The sequence below is a fragment of the Thunnus maccoyii genome, chromosome 24 (assembly GCF_910596095.1).
Source record: "Thunnus maccoyii chromosome 24, fThuMac1.1, whole genome shotgun sequence".
NCBI lineage: Eukaryota > Metazoa > Chordata > Actinopteri > Scombriformes > Scombridae > Thunnus > Thunnus maccoyii.
In genome coordinates, this window is record NC_056556.1 from 3,005,557 (window position 1) to 3,026,449 (window position 20,893).

The following is a 20,893-nucleotide window of genomic DNA, read 5'->3' on the forward strand; positions in this document are numbered from 1 at the left end:
ACACACATCTGACACCATCATGACGGACGCTAAACATTAATCTGTAAACCAGGCGGGAAACAGAAGCTAGCTGGAAAAGCTACCTAACTAGCCAGACACTTATCTTAAAGTGTCTGCTATTAGATACGCTGACTGGTTGCACAAAGATAAATTCTGACTATTAGTTTTATCTTACAATGAGTCAAACTTTACATTTTCATCATCTGCACTGACCTGTTTTTAACCTTTAATCCAGCAGCAGGCTGCGTCTTCAGAGGCAAATCTGTGATCTGACAGATGTCTACAGATGTTTGGATTTAAACCAGATTTCACATCCATCTGCTCCGAGTGGGAAGTTTCTCTGAGTTCACTTTAAATCTACGAGCAGAATTTGTGACATCACGACTAGTTTGGAGCCAGTCGTGGTCCAGTATGAGACTTACACAAGTGTGACGTGGAAACATGAAGCCTCCAGTGCACAAACACTGAACATGGACTTATCTCATATTCGTGGATTCTGGATTAAATGTCATTTTAAAGTTTTTAATGAGGTAATTGAACTTATTTTGTGGAAAAACCACATTAAACACAAATTATTATTAGAAGTAGTGTAGCTGCAGTCTACACAAGCGCCAAAGACTTTAAAAAAAATGTATAAAATAAGACAAAATGTGGAAATGAAGAAGGAAAAATCATAAATATAAAGCAGAGTTTGTGTCCTTACTGCAGTGTGTTAACAGCTTAGTTCAGAAAAACAAATAGAAATTTATATTTGTGCAACCCGACTTCACCATGGAGACCAAAGTCTGAGAAACTAACAACATCTGAACACAAACCAATCAGACTGATCAGTGATGAAATGATCAGACACACAGAGCTGAGGATGCAGAGGGAGGTTGAGGTCTTTAGATACACACACACACATACGTAGACGCCACATTGTTCGCTGCTGGTCATTGTGTCAACGTGTCAGCGCACGTGGTTGCCGCTCTGAACGCAAACAAGTACTGGATATTGTGTGAAGAGCCAATCAATCAATCAATTTTCCTGCAGTTTATCACAAAATAAATGACGGTTTTCACACCAGCATACTTCTGTTTAATAAAAAGTAACAGTAAAACAATATTACTACAACAAATTAAAATTTTGTAATTATTTTAAACATATATCCTGCTTTCATATTGTGTTCTTATATGGTTACTATGATGATTTAATATGTCAACATCATATATGAATGTGTTTTTAACAGTTAAAATGTCTAATATTTGAATGATATTCATATTTCCCACATTATTTACATAAATGACACATACAGTGAGTTATTAGTAACAGTTTGACGTTCTGTTCAGTCGTTTTGTAGAAACAAAACCAAGAGCAGCAGGAAAATGAAACTGAGTTTCAGGCTGATGATGTTTGTGCCTGAGAGACACGATTGATATAAATTTAGTCTCATGTAAGTTAATTCAACGTGAAAGCAGCGTTTATGCTTTGAGGGAGATCATCAGGTCAGTTGGACTCTGAACAATAATAATAACAATAATGATAATAATTAAAAGAAGCTACAAATTAAGTTTGATTGCCAAGATTAACAGTCGTCTAAAGGACGGGTTCACAAATTTTATAAGTGCGTCCATATGAGCGGTGAAAGAGGTTTTCCTCGCTGTAATCTTTCCTCCTGTTCATACTGGCTACTAAAAGATCTCCTTCAACTGTGCTTTCATTCATTAATGTTGTGAAATAACTCCTGTGTGTTGCGAAAATGATTCTTTGTGCTTCAGTTTTTGTGTTTCTTTCTTTAAAAAACATTCAAATGAAGCACAAAAGGAGGGCGGCGAGAAGACCGGAGCAACATGGCGGCGTGGCTGAGACTCGTCCCACAGCCCTGATGTGGCGTCTATGTGTATCTATGGGTGGGGTCGGGGTGACATCAGCGGGGAGTAACTCAGGCATGCAATGCACCTCATCACAAGACGTCATGACACGAGCGTGGGAGGAGAAATACGCATGCACGTACAGGGGCCACATGCCACATACCACACACACACACACACACACACACACACACACAGACAGACACAGACAGACAGACAGGTATAGATGAGTCACTGTTATCACCGCATGCATCAACACACAGAGGAAACTCTGGACGGACGTGTCCCCCTCCCCCCCTCTCCCCCCGCACACACACACACATACGGTAGTTTTCCATTGACCTTTGCAAACACACACACACATATCTCACCTTTCTTCTGTGTGTGTGTGTGTGTGTGTGTGTGTGTGTGTGTGTGTGTGTGTGTGTGTGTGTGTGTGTGGGCAGCCGGAGAGAGGAGGAAGTGTCAGAAAGTTCAAGTTAGTAAACCGTAAAGAAACATTTCCCACACGGTCATTAAACTGTCAGATATGACAGCTGGAAAACATCTGTCATTATTATTATTATAATATAATAATAATAACGATGACAGATGCTGTTACTGCAGCTACACCAGTGCTGTACAAGTCTGTTTCCAGTTACAACACGCATTACTGTGATCTTAAAAACACAAAAATCTAACATGTTTAATGATTCGTTATGGATGAGTGAGCGTCATCCATCTGAGGGATTCATACATGAAGACTCTGCGGAATTTTTAGATGTCAAATGTGTCAATGTGTCAATGTGTCAATGTGTTAAATGTGTCTAAAAATAAATAAATCAGCAATTATTCATGTGAATGTTTAAAGCGTTCAGACAAAAACTGATGACAACTAAGATTTAATGAAAATTCAGATGTTTTAGCAGCAGCTGTAGCATCTACATACTGTTAGTAGAACATAAGTGCTGCAAATATTAATCAATTACAAGATCTACAGGAAATAACAAAACTTTGATATTTGATTGATTTTTTACATTATTTATCAAACAAATATACCAAATATTCTCTGGTTGCAGCTTCTAAAATGTGAGAATTTGCTGCTTGTGTTTGTTTTATATCAAAGTAAACTGAATGTTTTTGGGTTTTTGACAAAAACAAGATGCCACCTTGAGCTCTGAGAAACTGTGAAGGACATTTTTCACTAACTTTTGACATTTGATAGACTAAATTATAAACTGATTAATCAGAAAAATAATTGATTAATTGACAGTGAATATAAAGTGGTATAAATATGTAAATGCAGAGAAATATATGAATGTTTGTACTTATACACATGTACACACATGGCAAAGTCATATAAATGAATATTAAATATTACATTTTAGAATCATGATTTTGTTCACCTGCAGCGGTTGAGTCTCCAGAGGCGGCCCGCCGCTCTTCGCCATGTTTATCATCTCTCTGATCTGGACGATGGCGAAGGCGATGGTGACCCAGGGGGCGCCGGAGAGCACCCAGGCAGGCCGGGTCACATCCTCCTGCTCCTCCTGGTGCTTTGTCTTCTTGACGGGCAACACGGCGGCCTGCCGGTTCAGGGCGGGGCTACCTACGGCGGTCTGGTTCGGCACCAGGTCGATGGTGGCGATGGGAACCGGGCTGGACGGGACCGGGATGTTCTCCGCCAGCATTTTGTCCTCTGAGAGAAGAAGAGGTAACAGGAAACATTACTTAGTATAGTAGTATTTTATTTTTTTATTTAAGAATCATCAAACTAAATAAAACAAGAAAAACAATCAGGAAGGTTTTGTTTTCTACATGCAGCAAAAAATAAATACAGGAAAAAAACAGAACAAAATTATGTGTATTTCAAATTTTATTTATGATCATGTATCACGAGATACATTTATCTGTTTTATGCTGTTTGTCTGTACTTGCTCTTGTCACTTATCTTGTCCAGGATGCTCTTAAAAAAGAGATTTTTAATCTCGAGGAGTAAATAAAGGATAAAAATAATAAAAAATACATTTAAATGTGACCAAAAACAGTTTCTAAACCTGCATTAATTCATTAAAAAAGGAACAAACCTCACAGTTTTCCTCACTGAAACTTTCAACATGTCACAGTAGTGTCGACTATCGACGTATGAGAAGATAGAAGATCATTTATGGGAAAAGCGCAAAATGTGATTATAAAATATTAAAAATCTACTGCAGAGTTGAGCTGTTAATTATGTTGTGCTGTTACAGTATCATCAGATGCCAGTTAAGTCTCCTGTTTCTCACCTTTAGAGGTTGAAAATATTGATGATTGTGGACAAAACTATCATAAATTAGTTGTTTTTTTCCCTTGACAGTTTAGTATTAATTTGATAAAGTTAAATCCTTTATAGGTTTTGTGCTACTGTATAATTCATGCCTTCCTGTTCATCTACTTTAAAAACGCACGCAAACGTATTGTTTGCCGCTGCATAGATGTTTATCAGTTCTCTGGTAACGAAACAAAAGGGAAACAGTGTGTTTGGATGGAGGAAGTGTCCCACCTTTCCCCTCGGTCTCTCTGCTCAGACACTGGATGAAGGAGAAGATGAGGAGGATGACGAGGGAGGCCATGCCGATTCCTCTGAAGGTCTCCGCAGCACCTGCAGTAGGAAAGGAATCACTCACTGATGTAAAAATATCAATAATACACAAATAAATTCTGCAATTAGATTCCACTTAAAGTGCAGTTTTTGTCCACTAGAGGGCAGAAAAACTTAATAATCACTTCTTACAAAATGATTTTCTGGCCCCAACTGGTCAAAATAAAACAACAAACTTCTTCTGCAACGGTTTATTGTCATCGAACACAACAGGAGCTCCAGCGTGTGACATCATACCGAAATAGCTGACGAACACTCCTCCCACCATGGCTCCACAGCCGCGGCCCAAGCCGAGGTGCAGGCCCTGCAGGATGCCCTGCGCAGACGTCCGCAGGGCCGGCGGGACGGCGGCGCTCAGGTAGGAGATGCAGGCTGCCCAAACTGAGGCGTGCGTCACACCTGGAGGACACAGAAAGAGACAGACGTGGTTCACATGATGTCTGCAGCTATTCTGCAGGTACGGACTTGATGTTTATTAAAAAAAGATAATAACGACTGTTAACCTTTAAATTAAAGTGATATTTGAGTGATAAATTGGGAAACAATGAAACAGCAGCATTTATTGTTTATTTTATTGGCTTTAACAGTCAGTTAATTAGTTAACTGTAATGTATCCAAGATCTTAAAAATACAGCATTTAAGCTATTTTACAACAATTATAGTTGTAAAATAAGGTTACATACAACTCTGAGAAGCTGTATAAGAGAAATCTGCTGTTTAAATATTATGAAAGTTGAGCAGATTATAATAAACTGCTGTGGTCTGGAGAGAGTTCAAGTGTTACCTAAAAAAAAACGTTCAGACAAAGTTTCATTTATATAGAAGTTGAACATTTATCAGCAACCAGTTTATTTTTCTAGATAAGTTCAGACTTGAACTTATTTCAGGAAATCAGAATAAAAAAAGTGTAATTGCAAGTATTTGAGAGTGTTTTTAATTGCACAATTTTTTCAGGAGCCTTTTGATTCTGTGAATTATTAAAGTTTTGATTATTTCTTGACGTATTTGATGTTTCCACTAGAATCACAGAAACTGCAGATATATTAGCATCAACATTTATGTGTCGGCTGATAACTAACTTCACAGAAACTGCAGTAGAGAAAATGCAAGATACTTATAATTAGGGCTGCAACTAATTAATCTCCTGATTATTTTTTTGGTCTATAAAACATCAAACAAGTGAAAAATATCCATCACATCAGTCCCCAGTGACGATGTAAGAGTCTGACAACTTGAAACTGTTTTTTCTCATAAAAAGGACCAAAATGATCAATCAATCATCAGAATAGTTTCCGATTGTTTAATTACTATTTGTTGCAGCTCTATTTATAACTAATAATTTAGAAAATGTGTCTTTATTCCAGAGAACACTGAGTTTATTTTTATATTGTAAAAATAAACTTTTCTTTAATAATCTAATTTAAGTGATCCTGATCTAAAGTGTTTATATATTATTATCAGATGCCTAAAATGCACAACTACTGATATCAGTAATTAGTATTTGTTGGTCTATAATCTCTATTTATGGTCCAAAATGTAACAAATGACGCTCCCTGCTGACTTTTAGAAGAATATTTGAGTTTTGTGGTCTGTATCGGTTTAAAATATCCAGTATTTGTTGATCCATCTCTGCTGGTTCCAACAGTAACACTATAAGATTATGAAAATATTCTGTTATCTTCATACATGAAAATAAAAAAGGTCAACTTCCTGCCTGAAGTCTGAAACACAACGTGTCACATGACGCAGCGTCGAGCCGGTCGCAGCTTATCACAGATTATGTGCTTGAAGTAAACAACAGTAAAAAAGTCGCCTGTTGCTCTTCCTGATGTTTTCTGCTGTGTTATCGACTCTCGCTGGACATTCGGGAGCTAATGGACATGTTGACGACTCGTTCTTTTAAACTTTTAATTGTTTTGCTGGTTCAAAGTCAAAACAGGCAGCCAACTTGAACTTGAGGGAGTGAATTTTGTTTGCTCTGTGAGGCGTCAGTGTTTTCTCAGCGTTGACGTCTCAAACAAGTTTCAACAAGTTTCCTCCCACAGTCACAAAGACATTCATCACTTTACTAGACTTCACTGTTTATTCTCTTTATTATTTCCTTTTAGTCATGTGATCTGTATCTGTTTTAAATGTGTTTCTACTTTGATACTGATATTTGCATCTTAAATGATCTGTAGCATCTGTTTTCATAAATCTCATGAGAAACAGATGATTAATGAAGCTTTTTCTCATTTCTACCTTCAGGATCATTTATGACATTAGTTGGATTTATTCAACTGAAACTGGTAGTTTTGCTAATAAAACTTGTTTAAAACTCTTATGTTTCCAGCTCCCACAGTTTCCTACAATTTCTCAGAAAAGGAACTGATATGCGACTGTAAATTCAGGAGGATTCGAGGGGAGGATGATGTAATATTATATTGATTATCAGGAAAAACCCTGAGCTACAAAATGTAAAAATCTGGTCTCTTTGCTGTCAATGCTGCTCTCTCTGGCTGCTGATGTTTTGGGGGCATGTTGTAGATGTGTTACATAATTTCTACACAGTGAAAGCAGCAGTAGTCTAGAGTTGCAACGATTAGTTGAATCAATAATCGATTAATCATTTAGTGCCTTTTTTAAGCAAAAATGGCAAAGATTTAATGGTTATAGGTCAGAAAATGTATTATGTTTGGTTATACAATATTTGATGACGTCACTGTGGACTCTAGAAAGTTGTGATGTTTTATTTTTTAGGACATCTGGAAGTTTCTTGTTATAAACGACTTGCCAACTGAAAATATTAATGCAAAAAGTGTGTTTTAATCAGAGTTTTGTGATATAACAAGATGAAGCGATAGTTGTTTTTACAAGTAAAAACTAAATAATTTGGTAATCAGTTGAAATAATGACTCCAGTTACGTTAGCAGATGACAGAAATGTATTTAATCAAAAATAACGTGAGACTAGGCAGCGTCATCATGACACCAAAGAAACAGAGCAGATATGTTGCTGTAACAGACAAAATAAGGAAGTTTACTTTCAGTTGGACTTCAAGTTGCTCTCTTGACCCATTAATGTGAATATTATTTTAAATCCTGTACATTTCTTTTATGTCTCATGCACTGACTGTACTGTATATAAAGATGGACGTCATGACAGACGAGCTTTTAGCCTCATTAAGTTCTCTCTCTCTGGTTGTTTTAGGTGCCACTTAGTTTGTTTTTAGGATGTGAAAATATGAGTCAGAGGTTCCTCTCCTTCTACAAACTCATCAACGTCTGACATGCAGCTCGGGCCGCCTCCCACCAACCAGCACATCCTGCTTCGCTGCCGTTAGCGAGCCGGGCTGCTGGAGGAAGAAAAGGCCGACTGATAAGCTTAGACAAACACCGCCGGCTCCTTTCCTGTCCCCTGGGTCCTAGCTTCCCCCGTCCTCCCTGCAGACAGAGAAATGAGGGCACGTTACCTTGAAGGACCTCCATGGGCAGCACGGTCCAGGCGTTGGTCAGGTAGGAGATGTACAGGTAACGCGCCGTGTTGCAGGCCAGGCCGATGTACAGCACTCTGAGGGGGAGAGACGGAGGATGATTAGTCAATTAATTGATTAGTCGATTGTGTGAAGCAACTATTTCAATTATCGGTTTGTGATTTTAGTCATTTTTCAAGCAAAAATGCCAAATAGTCTTTTGTTCCAGCTTCTTAAACATGACAATTTGCTGTTTTTCTTTGATATATATGACAATAAATTGAATATTTTAAGGTTTTGGACAAAACAATCAAACCGTCAGCTCTAATCAATTGTAAATTTTTTACATTTCATTGACTAAATGAGCAGATCTTAAGATCATTTAGGATTTGAAGTGAAATTACACCTCCTCTGTTTGAAAGCAGAGTTCATAAGTTTGTTAAATGTGGTTTGTAAATAACTATTACTTTTATTATTTATTAATCAGAATATTCATACAGTATCATAATTTATCAGATCTCAAGATAAAAATGCTTGTTTGGACGGACCAACAGTCAAAAACCAGCAGATATTCAGATCACAATCATTACATGACAAACAAAAACATCAAATCCTCACATCTGAAAGGCTGCAACCAGAGAATGATTGACATGTTTTCTTGTAGTTGAAGTTGATTAAGAACAATTATGACGTTTTGACATCACGTCTTTATCAGGTGAGGTTGGATGAACTTCCTCAAAGTGAGACGGTATTGCATATAAACCCTGAATACTGTCTATCACCACTGATTGACGAGGATTTTGACATTTTTTGTAATCTTTGATTTCCTTGAATTTGAGCGATTCTGATGATTGATCATCATCTAGCACGTTTGGCAACTCGTGTACAACTGTTTGATCATGTTTTTTATGTATTTTTCTGAACTTGCGTAGTTGTAGATCAGTGATTGGTCCTCTTCTTTTTGTGCAAATAGATTTATTCAAACTGTTAAACTGATTGTGCTCAAGGGGCTGACGTGGAACTGATATCTCTGAGTTTTGTGCTGCATAACTGGATGAGTAGCCGACATATTGACATCATTGATTGGCTCGACCTGAGATTCACACTTGGACCTTCTTGGTCACATGTTGAATATGACCTGATGAAGACATAAAGTCAAAACATTGTAACTGTACTTAATAAATCGACTTTTCTGTTCAGTCTTCTCTTGAGGTTGCTTTTGCCTAAACACATGTTATGTGTTAGGACGTGCACACCTTGACGCATTGACAAACCACTGATATGATTAATCTATTAAGAAACTACTGCCAACTAGTTTCCTGTTGATCAACTAATCAATTAATGGACTTATCGGTTTAATTATAGTAAGTACAAGTCTGCCAGAGCTTTTAAACAAAGACATGTTATGCACACGTAGCTGGTTCATTTGAGGTTTTGTTAGATGATTGTTAAGTTTTAAAAATCTCCTTAAATTAATATTTTTTATTCACTAAAAGTAACAAAACACAAACGTTTATGATGATATATATAAAATGGAGAAAAGCACACAAATCTTATATATATTCATTTCAGTTTAAAAAATTGTATTTTTCTATGAATCAATTATCAAAATGTGATGATTGGCATCATTGTTTGTATTTTTTTTTTAGTTTTGTGCTGTTTCATATGTATTTTCTTGTTAAGTTTTGTGCTTTATGCATTCATGTATTTATATGTATTGTTTAGTTTGTGTCTGGCATTAGTTCATGATATATAATTGTCCCTAAACCAATAAGCAATTAACTAAATTTAATTGTTTTCTGTCAATATCAGGTAATAAAGTCTTTCTACCTGTAATCCTTACATGTTGGTTTCTTGTTGTTTGTTAGGTTGTGTTTTCTATTGCAGCTGTAATTTCCATGTTAGAGCATCTTGACATTTTCAGACATCCCTGTTGTGTTATTTGGAGAATGTCTTCGCTTTGACCTGCACAAACAGCAGATAAACCAACCTGAACATGACACGCCCTCAAACCCTCTGGATATTGATCCACACAGGATTATTTCTCTGTTTGACCACCCAAAGACGGTTTGCTGAGCACACACGGATAAATAAAAGCTCTCACTGAAAACAATTTAAAATCCACAAGCAGCTTATTTACCAATGTGAGACTTTTAAATCATTACATTTATATCCCCAGGGAAAGCCCTCTTCTAAATGTTCAGCAGAGACAGTCAGTTCCTGTTCGCTGCCTGGAGAAAACAGCAGGTGATGTTAGTGTTTCCCTCTGATGATGATAACAGCTGCTAACCACAAGATAAAGCTGTTATGACTATTAGGAACATTAACAATGATAACACACGTCAGACTGATACATTCGGGGGAAGGTTTCATTATCATAAATGTAAATATGTTGGTCGACACACAAAACCATCATGTGAACACAGCTGTGTGATGTTTTAGAGCAGTAACAATTAGTTGCTTACTATTAAATGAATCGCCAAATAATCATTTTGAGTTATTTTTTAAGGAAAAAAGTGTCCAAATTATCTGATTCCAGCTTCTTAAATGTGAATATTTCCTGTTTTCTTTATTCCTTTATGACAGTAAACTGAATATCTTTAAGTTGTGGACAAAACAAGACATTTGAAGATGTCATCTTTGGGAAACAGTGACCGACATTTTTGACCATTTTCTGACATTTTGTAGATTAATTGATAATGAAATGAATCATTAGTTGCAGCCCTACAATGTTTTCTGTCTGACAGAATGAGTTGCATCATGGGAAATGTAGGATCCAGACTATCTGGAGCTGGATCCATTCTAAAAGTCAGGATATCTCACAAAAATCTGTCTGCTATGAATCTCATGACTTTATGAAAGTGCACTACTAGATAAGGCTGAAACGATAAGCAAATATTCTCTAGTTTCAGCTCTTCAAATGTAAGAAATTTCTGCTTTTCTTTGTCATATATCATTGCAAACTCAACATTTTTCTAGTTTTGGACTGTTGATCGGTGAATAAAGACATGTGAAAGTGTCACCTTAGCTGCTGGAAGTTGTGATTTTTCACTATTTTTGATGTTTAATACATGAAACAATCGGTAAAAAATAATCAGCAGATGAATGGAAACTGAAAATAATCATTAATTGCAGGATAAGCTCACTTTTTCTTAAGTCTAAGTCACTGAAAACATTACTCACATGCCCATATGTACATCAAAAGAGTTATTAGTTGCTGTAATAATTTCTCCTTTCTAATGGTCTCAGATGAGCCTCTTTACATATAAAAAAGCATTTAAGCTGAAGCTGATGTGTTTCAGAGTTTTCCAAATCAAGTGGGTATTTTCTAAAGTTACAGTCTTTTTCTTTCCCTGGAAACAAAGTGTGTTAGATCATGTCTGACTCCTCAAACCCTACAATACTCTCATCTCATTCACTCACACTGTGTCTTTGTCTGTTCTGCACTGTGTAAATGTGTGTCCTGTCCTGTCAATACACACACACACACACACACACACACACACACAGTGTATTTACACTCATATTTATATTTATATTGGCATTTACACTTCTACAAGCACATCCGCCCTCACTACAGAACAATCTTGTGTCCGTTTTCTACGTGTAAACTTCAGAACTTTCATTTCTCTTTTCTCATTTAGAAAGTGTAAAATAGTGAGCAGAATATTTCTTTTTTCAATAAATGTCTTTGAATTAAGCAAGAAGGAGCTTTTTTTTGAGCATTTTCAATATTTTCTAATGAACATATGTCTCATATTTCTCACTGATGTGTATTTCTAAGCAGGTTGATGGATTAAGATACAGATAAATAATAATAATAATAATGAAAAAAGTTCTTTAACATGTCCTGTAACACCGGAGATGGGATATAAAATGGTAACTTTCACTGTCCTTCGTTCAGAAAGTGTGAACTAAAGCTCTACTGACAGGATCAACACAGGACACCTGCAGCCTGACTCGTTATCGTCCTCCGATCTGAGACGAAGATTAACGACCACCAGAACGGAGCGAGATGCTTAAAAAACCTGCAGCTCTGCTCTGCTGCTCACTGTGTGTGTCTGTCTGCTCTGCTTCAAAGTTTCCAGTAAAGCAGGAAGTTTATTTTTGCAGCAGAGCGTCACCCACCTTCACACCTCACACACACACGCTGAGGTCTGAACAACATGAAGAAAATATGTGTGAGATAAGCCAGATGAATAACGCAGTAAAACACAGATTTCAATATTCAGGTTAAATCTGTCTGACTGTATGAGTTGCAGAAAATGAAACATCTGTTTCGCTGCAATGAAGGAAACCAATTTGTTTTACAGTTTCTGAACTGTACTGCATGTTTTTGTTTTATTTAATTATGTGAAACGTGGCAGCTACAGTGAAGTTCTGGTAACATATGAAAGTAGACATGAAACTAGATAACATGAGGCCTCCATTGGTACCAACCGTGTCATGCTAGCTTGTCTGGAAGGAGGCTAAATAACGCTCCAAAGTTAGGCTAAATTTTGGCGAGGAAAAAACTGGCACGGCCATTTTCAAAGGGGCCCCTTGACCTCTGACCTCAAGATATCTGAATGAAGATGTGTTCTATGGATACCCACCAGTCTCCCCTTTACAGACGCATGTAATTTCTGCATACTGGGGTCTCTAAACAGTCTTGGAATTGCATAGATTGGGTCTGAATGGAAAGCTGAGACTCTTGTGGATTCAATGAGCCCAACTGTATTCATGTGTGATGATGTTAATGCCCACAGTAGCCATTTCATTGTAGTGAGACTGTATAAAAAATGTGACCTCTAGGATAATCACATCCTCATGAAACTTTACACCCACAAACTAGAGACCGAGGGCATTACGAGGATGTGAGGCATTACTGGGAATACTGACAATAAGGGGGTTTCTGAGCAATTTCCGTAAAATGTAACTCTTACAGAAATCTCCAAATGTCAAAAGTTTTTGAAACCAAATCACAACATGAATTTTTCTGTGGTCTCGGTGTCTTAATGTGGTATTTTGGAGGAATTTTTGACCATTTTTTTTCAGTTCTCGAGTGGTTAAAAGTAGTTACATTTTGCACTAAATCTCTTTAACAAATGGTATCAACCCAAAAATTGCTGCAACAACTTTTGAATCATAATTGCGCAATGAGACCGTCCATCATATACTTCCTCATCATCATGTTATAAGAGCTTACACACTCTAAACTTTCAAAATTTGAATAAGCACCAAACCAAAACACAATGTTTATGATCTTCAGGTTACCACCTCAGATACTGTTGACCTGCTGTCGGCCCCTTAAAAAAAGACTGAAAACTGGGTCTGTGGTCGGAGGTTAAAAGCATCTGTGTAAAGAAAAAGGCCAGAATATGTCACATAAACAAGTTTTTGAAATATTCTTTAACAAAAAGCAGGATAAAAACTCAACAGGTAAAACTATTTTTCAATATTTTCTATTTCAGAAAAATAATCGATCAATAATTAATTGTTTTACTTTGGGACAGCTGGTCGGACAAAACCAGCAAACTGAAGACATCAGAGAGACAGAGACTGACACTTTTTCACAATATTTAGTCAATTTAGTTGATTGAAAATTGAAAATGAATCATTTTAGTGATTTTTTTTTAAACAAAAATGCCCAAGATTTGATGCTTCCAGGTTCTTAAATATAAGAATTTGCTGCTTTTCTTAATATTTTATAGGTTGTGTACTTTTAAAACGGGAAAAATAAGACATTTAATGACATCACCATGTGCTCTATGATATTGTGATGGACGTTTTTCACTGTTTTATGATGTTTTATGGATCAAACAATCTACTGATTGAACAAGAGAATCAATCAATCATGAAATAATCATCGCTAGTTGGTACCATGTGACACTTGAGCTTCAATACACATTAATAATTCAGAAAGTTGCTCCCAAACAGAAGCAGTTTTTTAGTTTGACGTGAGCTTCATGACTGTTGCTATAGCAGCGCTGCAGCTGTACTGATGTTGACTCAGGAGTCGATTCTGAGTCAACAGAGGAGATGTTGTGTGTGTTTTATGTGCAGCGCTGATGCAGTTTTACACAGCAGCAGCCTGAAATCTAACACCACGCTCTCAAATGTCCCCGCTGCCCGCGAGGTCCGGCCCCTAATTCACTCCGACGGGAACCACATCAGCATCAATGACATCATTGTTTCAAACATCAACCTGAAGCGCTTCATACACACAGACGTCCTTATTTACTGACACGAAGGCTGCAAGACAGGAGGGATAAGTAAAGGTATTGATCAGGATCCCTCATCTTTTTCAATAAATGTCTTTAAATTAAAAGGAAATCTGAGCTTTTATTGGCAATTTTAATATTTTCTACTGAACACGAATAAAAGAAAACAACCATATTCCATAATTCACACTGATGTGTATTTTGATGCAGATTGATGGATTAAGATACAGTTAAATAATAATAAAAATATAGAGGATTGTGCAATCTAAAAACGAATTAAGTATGAACAAAAAAATGTTTTTGTACGCTGAATTGCAGCTGGTCGGAAAGATTCTCTGGTTCCAGTTTCTTCAGTTTGAGCATTTTCCAGCTTTATATCTTTGTAAGCTGAATCTGTTTGGGTTTTGAACTGTTGGTCACATGAAATAAGACATTTACAGACGTCACGTTGGACTCTGGGAACTTGTGACGGGTGCTTTTATGACTAAACATCCAGAGGAATGACTCCTCACGGTATGGTTGTAAAGTTTAGATAAAAAGTAACATCCTATGAGCCTGTTCTTACCTGACGTGTCCAACCAGCTCGATGAACTTGTGGCTGGTGAAGTAGGCGACGAGTTCGGAGACGTGGCTCAGGACAGAGCAGATCCCGAACAGCGTGTACGTCCCCTTCAGGTCCTCTAAGTGCCAGTACAGGAAGCTGAAGACGAAGCCGTAGCCGAAGCCCATGAACCAGGCGACGAACAGGACGGAGCTGTAGCGCACGCTGCACAGCAGCTTCAGAAGGTCGCTGTAGTGGAACTCCTGAGCGCCGTCAGAGCTGATGGGCGTCTGATCCGAAGACCCTGACTCGGGCAAGGCCTGAGGACTGTCCGACTCCTCCACCACCCCCTCTGGGGGCTCCTGCTGGTAGTTGCCACTTTTCTCAAAGTAGAACTGCGTAGCGACAACGAACGCCACGCCCATCAGCACGCCAAAGACGATGAAAGCGATCCGGTAGTTGTGGAGCCGGTATTCAGGCAGGATGCAGCCCACGCCGTCCAGCTTGACGGTGAGGTGCGTGTGATCGATCCAGATGCCCACCAGCAGCATGGCCAGACCCCAGCCCAGAGAGCCCCACATCCTCTGCAGGCCGTAGCGGTCGCGGGCTTTGCCGAGATACTGCAGGGTGACGGTGTCCACAATGGTGACGGCGGGGGCGCTGAAGAACTCGCCGACAATAATGACAAGCAGAATGAGCAGGAAGATGGTCTCCACCTGGTCCTTGTTGTAGATGATCTGGTACTCCTTGGCTTTGGTCGGAGCAGGGGAGGTGGTGGTGGTGGTGGTGGTGGTTTTGGTGGTGGAGGTGGTTTTGGTTTTGGTGGGGGGGGTGGTGTGGAGTGTGGTGTTTGGCGTGACATGGGTTGTGTTAGCTGGCTTGAAAGGGGATGATGTCACGTTGGCGTCCACACTTCGCTCGTGCCTGGGGAGCACGCTGAGGTAGGAGTCCAGGAGTTCAAAGAGGTCAAGGAAGCTACGTCGGCTCCTGGTGTGGTGGGTGGAGTTGCTTGAATACGAGACGTTACTGTGCGGAAGAGTCGTCCTCGTTGGCGCCAACGTCGTCGCCAACGTCGTCGCCGGAACAGCACCTTTCTCCTCGCACTTCATCTCCGCAGGTTTAACAAAACCGATGCCGCAGTTGAACACCAGCCAGCAGAACACGGAGAACAGCAGCACCGCCTTCCCCTTCTTGAAGCGGTCGGCCACCACGCCCCAGAAGGGGGCGCTGCAGAACTCGATGAAGTAACGGATGCCGACGAGCAGCCCGCTGCGGCTGGCCGACATGCCCAGCTGCTTGTAGTACACGGCCAGCAGAGGGTGCAGCGAGCCGTAGGCGGCGTAGAAGAAGAAGTAGAAGACTTTGGAGATGAGGAGGTGGCTGTTGATGTGGAGGCACATCCTCTCGCAGCAGTCGATGGAGGTGGCCGTTGGCTGCTCGGGCGGGGCGTCAGCGGCGGGCGCAGGCGTGGCAGACACACCCACCTGCCGCTCCATCGACAGGGTGTTGAATGGTTCGGCCAACACATACTTCCTCTTCTGCTCCTCCTCATCGTCTGTCAGGATGGCAACCTTGTCGTCAGCTGCCATATCTGGAAGATAAGGAAATGAGGGATTAAAGCAGCTGCAGGACGCAATGACACCAACGCTCAGTAACCAAATCATCACGTTCTCCCACTTTAACAACCAAAATGTCTGGAAAGAAACTAAACATGTCCTGTCCAGTATAATGTATGATGTTCAGAAAACAGACCTTTACATCTGTCTTTTGAAAACACGTGAGTCTCTTCTTAACAGCACAACGGTGTTGCAGGAAAGAGTCTTGAAAGGATTCGTTTCTCTGGAGATTTTCCAACATTAACAGCCCAGTCAAACAGCCAATACTGATATAAATAGATCTAACTTCAGAGGAGTGAGCTTTAAACACTGCAGCCGTAGTCACTCACATCCTAAACAGAACAGATTTTTAAGAAACAGACACTGAAAAGGTGAGCTGTTATTTCTTTTTCTAAGATTCTTTGTTAGAAAATCATCAGTTTGAGTCATAATAGTAAAGAATCGACTGAACAAGGAAACTTTTTGATGCTTCGGCCTTTCACACAGATCCAAGGACTCACATCTGATTAAGTTTCAGTGGGAGGAATTTCCTTCAGATAAACACAGAATTGAACGGTGAGAAAAGATGAGAGGAGAATTATGATCATCTTCATTCTTTCAGAGGAATAACATGATGGAAAGCTGCTCAAGGACACCTGGAACACCTTTAAAACCTCACCAGGAGCTTTTACTTCCTCAAGGACTCATGAAACACCTTTACAGACACCTACAACCTCTTCAAGGACCATCAGACTTTACCTCAGGACCCTCTGTAACAACTGTCATTGTAATTACTCAATTACTCCTTGAACATCCTTACAAACTTACAGAACCTTCTCAAGGACTGAAATAACCTCCTAAATGTACCAATGACTGCTGGAACTTCTACAAGTTCCCTTGAAAGTGCCCCTTACCATTTCAGAAACCAGTTTACCACAAAAATCTAAACAGAACACTCAATTCTAATATGCAACTCTTTTCTAATCAAATTAAAGTACAATAAAACCTTCAAGGACCACTTAAAGTTCATTGAGGACTCAAACAATCTCCTACACGTACTCAAAAGTCATGTTAGTCACCACAAAGACTCCCCATCGTCTCCTGGAACTTCTACAAGGACCCTTAGAGGTGTCTGCTCCCATTTCCGAAACAATTTTACTACAAAAATTAAAACAAAACACTCAATTCTACCATTCAACTCATTCCTAATCAAATTAAAGTGAAATAAAACTAACTGAGAAGTCCTTCAAGGCCCTTGAACTCAAGTTTAGAGACTACTGAACCCTTTCTAATCCATAATGCAATCTAAAAACAGTTTTTTTCTGTGAAGACAATAATATTAAGAATATGAACAGTCCTGTTTTGCTGTGAACCCTGAGTGGAACATTTGAAGATCCTTGGAGGTCCCCAGGCCTCAATAAATGTTCAAATGATCCAATATTTCAGCAAAAATCAAAGATTAGAGAAAAAGTCCAAAAACTGAAAACAGATTTGTGTATCAGAACTTTGTTTTTTCTTCTTTCCTCTCCCATTAATCATCTCACGACCCCTCAGATTTATCTGCTGACCCTTTGGAGGGGCCCCGACCCCTAGGTTGGGAATCACTGGACTAAACTAGCTAACTGTATATAAAGTAGTGTAAACTAGCTCCACCTCCAGCAGCTACAACAGTAACATGCTGCTCTAACACTGATGCTTCACTATTAATAATCTAATGATGTCATATATAATAATATATCAGTCAGAGGGACCAAACCACTACTTTTACTGCAATACTTTAACTACATCAAGCTCATAATACTTATGTACTTTTACTGCAATACTTTAACTACATCAAGCTCATAATACTTATGTACTTTTACTGCAATACTTTAACTACATCAAGCTCATAATACTTATGTACTTTTACTGCAATACTTTAACTACATCAAGCTCATAATACTTACTGTACTTTTACTGCAATACTTTAACTACATCAAGCTCATAATACTTATGTACTTTTACTGCAATACTTTAACTACATCAAGCTCATAATACTTATGTACTTTTACTGTAATGGAGTATTTTTACATTGCTGTGTTGGTACTTTTACTGCAGTGAGGGATCTGAGTACTTTTTCCACCGCAGCTGATATGTATAAATATACCCTGTTACGAGCAGCCCTTACAGGACCGCAGGAGGTCCGCGGACCCCAGTTTGGAAACCGTCTGCCCGTCACTGACAGTCGCTGACGATCATATGCGGAAGTATTTGATATCTTGAGCAAAGATGCGGTTTATTTTACACGTAAAATTAATAAAATTGAATGAATTGAACACAGTTTAACGGCAGAAATGGAGTAAATTGTCTAAAATGTCGTAAAATGATAAATAAACCGGTTTAACAGGCAGAAAACGACTGTTTAACAAACGATCATTAAACTAGCCTCCTGTAACGTCGATTTAACTCATTAAACATATTAAAAAACACTAAATATAAGAGAAAACAGTCAGATTAAAGACAAAAACACATAAATGTCTCACCTGCTCAGGTCACCGCTCCCATTAAACTATGACTGCGCAGTTTCTGATGAATTTTTCTCTCTGCTGTCGGACATTTCTCACACAAAACGCGTCATAAATGTCGGTTTTTAAATGAGATATAATAATGTTTAAATGTATCGTGATGTGTTCATGTTTTTAATGTAGTGATTCTGTCCGGCTCCTCTCTTTGTGTTCAGAACAACAGCAGCTCGTCAGACCGGAGCTCCCACCTGTCCTGCTGCCCGAGACACCCGCGTCAAGTTAGACAAGATGGAGGCCGCAACTTCCGGTGTTACATCGTGTTTGGTGACCCATCAGATTCTGAGACCTGTAGCGTTGGACGAAGTACTTTTACTTATGCAGGATTGATGTAGGATTTTTACTTGTGATGAAGTATTTTTACATTGTTATATTGATACTTTTACTGACGTAAAGGATCTGAGTACTTCTTCCAACACTACAGGTCAAAGAATCTGATGGGTCACCAAATACAGTGCAACACCGGTCTCTGCTGACAATATAACACATCATATATCATATTATATTTATATTTATATTTATATTATACTGTATATATGATATTATGGTAAAGCTATGGTCATATTTTCCAGTATCTCCACAATACAACATGATGAACTTGGTTTAATATGACTTTTAAAATAAGTATCATTCTCACTTAATTGGATTCCAATTAATATTATGATTTCTTATGATTAATTAATGATTTTTTGTTGTTTTTCTGTAAATTCTTTATGGAGGCTGAATCTACCCTCCATATATTCTCTTACTTACAAATAGAGCTGAAACAATTAGTCAATGAAAGGATGAATTGATCAAGAGAATATCAGTTAGCAGTAATTCGATAATAAATTAGTAGTTTAAATCTTCTCTCATGCAAAAAGACTAAAAAATAAATTTAATATGTTTAGGTTATGGAGTGTTACTCAACTGAAACTGTCACTATTTTATGAAATTTTGTATTAACAAAACAATAAACTGATTAATCAATAAAATATGAATCTATAATGAAAAGCCCTAAATATAATATAAGAACAAAACCTTCTATATACAATTTAAAGTAAAAGTTGAGCCTGTTTGTCGTTTTATTTTCTAGATGTGTTTATTCTGCTTTAATTTGGTGAACATCCGGTTTCGCTCCTCGTCAAATCCGGTGAGCTTGACGCAGCAGAGCGGCTCCACCTAAACGTCTCCGTGCTCCAGTTAAAGGGGAAACTCCCATTAATCACACTGAAAACCAGTAAAATCACCACTGTAATTCATGTTGGACTGGAAAACTGTGTGGGTGTTTGATATATTTGTGGGAATAAAATAGAAAATAAGACATTAAATCATCACTGAGCAGCACATAGACGTCCCTACAGTGATATTATATTTTACAGCCAATGTAATAAAAGTAACATATAATTATAATTATTGTATTCATTTTTATTTCATATATTATTTATTATTACTATTATCACACTGCTGTAATATTAGATTTTTAAAGACACAAAAGTCAGAGAAACTCAACACTTATTGTCATTTTATCCTCTTAAACTCTTGATTTATCTTCTGAAAACTCCCCTCAAGTTTCCCAATTTTAAGATAAAGCTTCCTCTACAACAACTATTTGATAATCATTTCATCATTTTAGTCATTTTCAAGCAAAAATGTCAAAAATTGTCTAATTCCAGCTCCTCAAATGAGAATTTTGCTGCTTTTCTTTGTCACATATGACAGTAAACTGAATATATTTATGTTTTGGACTGTTGGTCGGACAAAAAAATACACATTTCCTGGAGCTGTTTGACATTATAACGGGCGTTTTTCACAATTTTCTGACAATTCATAGACTAAATGATTACTCAGTTAATCGAGAAAATAATCAGCAGGTTAATTAATAATGAAAATCGTTAGTTGCAGCGTTATGACAGTAGAAGTTCTGTTTCAGCTCTTCAGTGAAGCCTCATTACACCAAACAATCATATGAAATGTTATTTTCCTCCCAAAATTCAGCGTATTTTGTGACATATTTGGTATTTTTGTAATCTTTAAGCTTTAAATGACGTTAAATTAATGTTACAACATCCGTAAGCTGTTGTTTTCTTTAT

General features: G+C 38.1%; 1 protein-coding gene across 2 annotated transcripts in view; it reads right to left on the minus strand.

The window, feature by feature from the left end:
* mfsd6a (major facilitator superfamily domain containing 6a) overlaps positions 1-19,063 on the minus strand; it is a 31,087-nt gene extending 12,024 nt beyond the window's left edge. The window contains exons 1-6 of one of the 2 annotated variants that reach the window (XM_042404456.1): positions 18,783-19,038; positions 14,690-16,256; positions 7,922-8,019; positions 4,708-4,869; positions 4,372-4,470; positions 3,236-3,528 (exon numbers count right to left, since the gene is read on the minus strand). In XM_042404456.1, coding sequence (XP_042260390.1) covers positions 3,236-3,528; positions 4,372-4,470; positions 4,708-4,869; positions 7,922-8,019; positions 14,690-16,254 — 2,217 coding nt within the window. In that variant the 5' untranslated portion in view covers positions 16,255-16,256; positions 18,783-19,038. Of the gene's footprint in view, positions 1-3,235; positions 3,529-4,371; positions 4,471-4,707; positions 4,870-7,921; positions 8,020-14,689; positions 16,257-18,782 lie in introns of both variants that reach the window. The other variant, XM_042404455.1, reaches the window with a different exon arrangement.
* Positions 19,064-20,893: the final 1,830 nt, after the last annotated feature.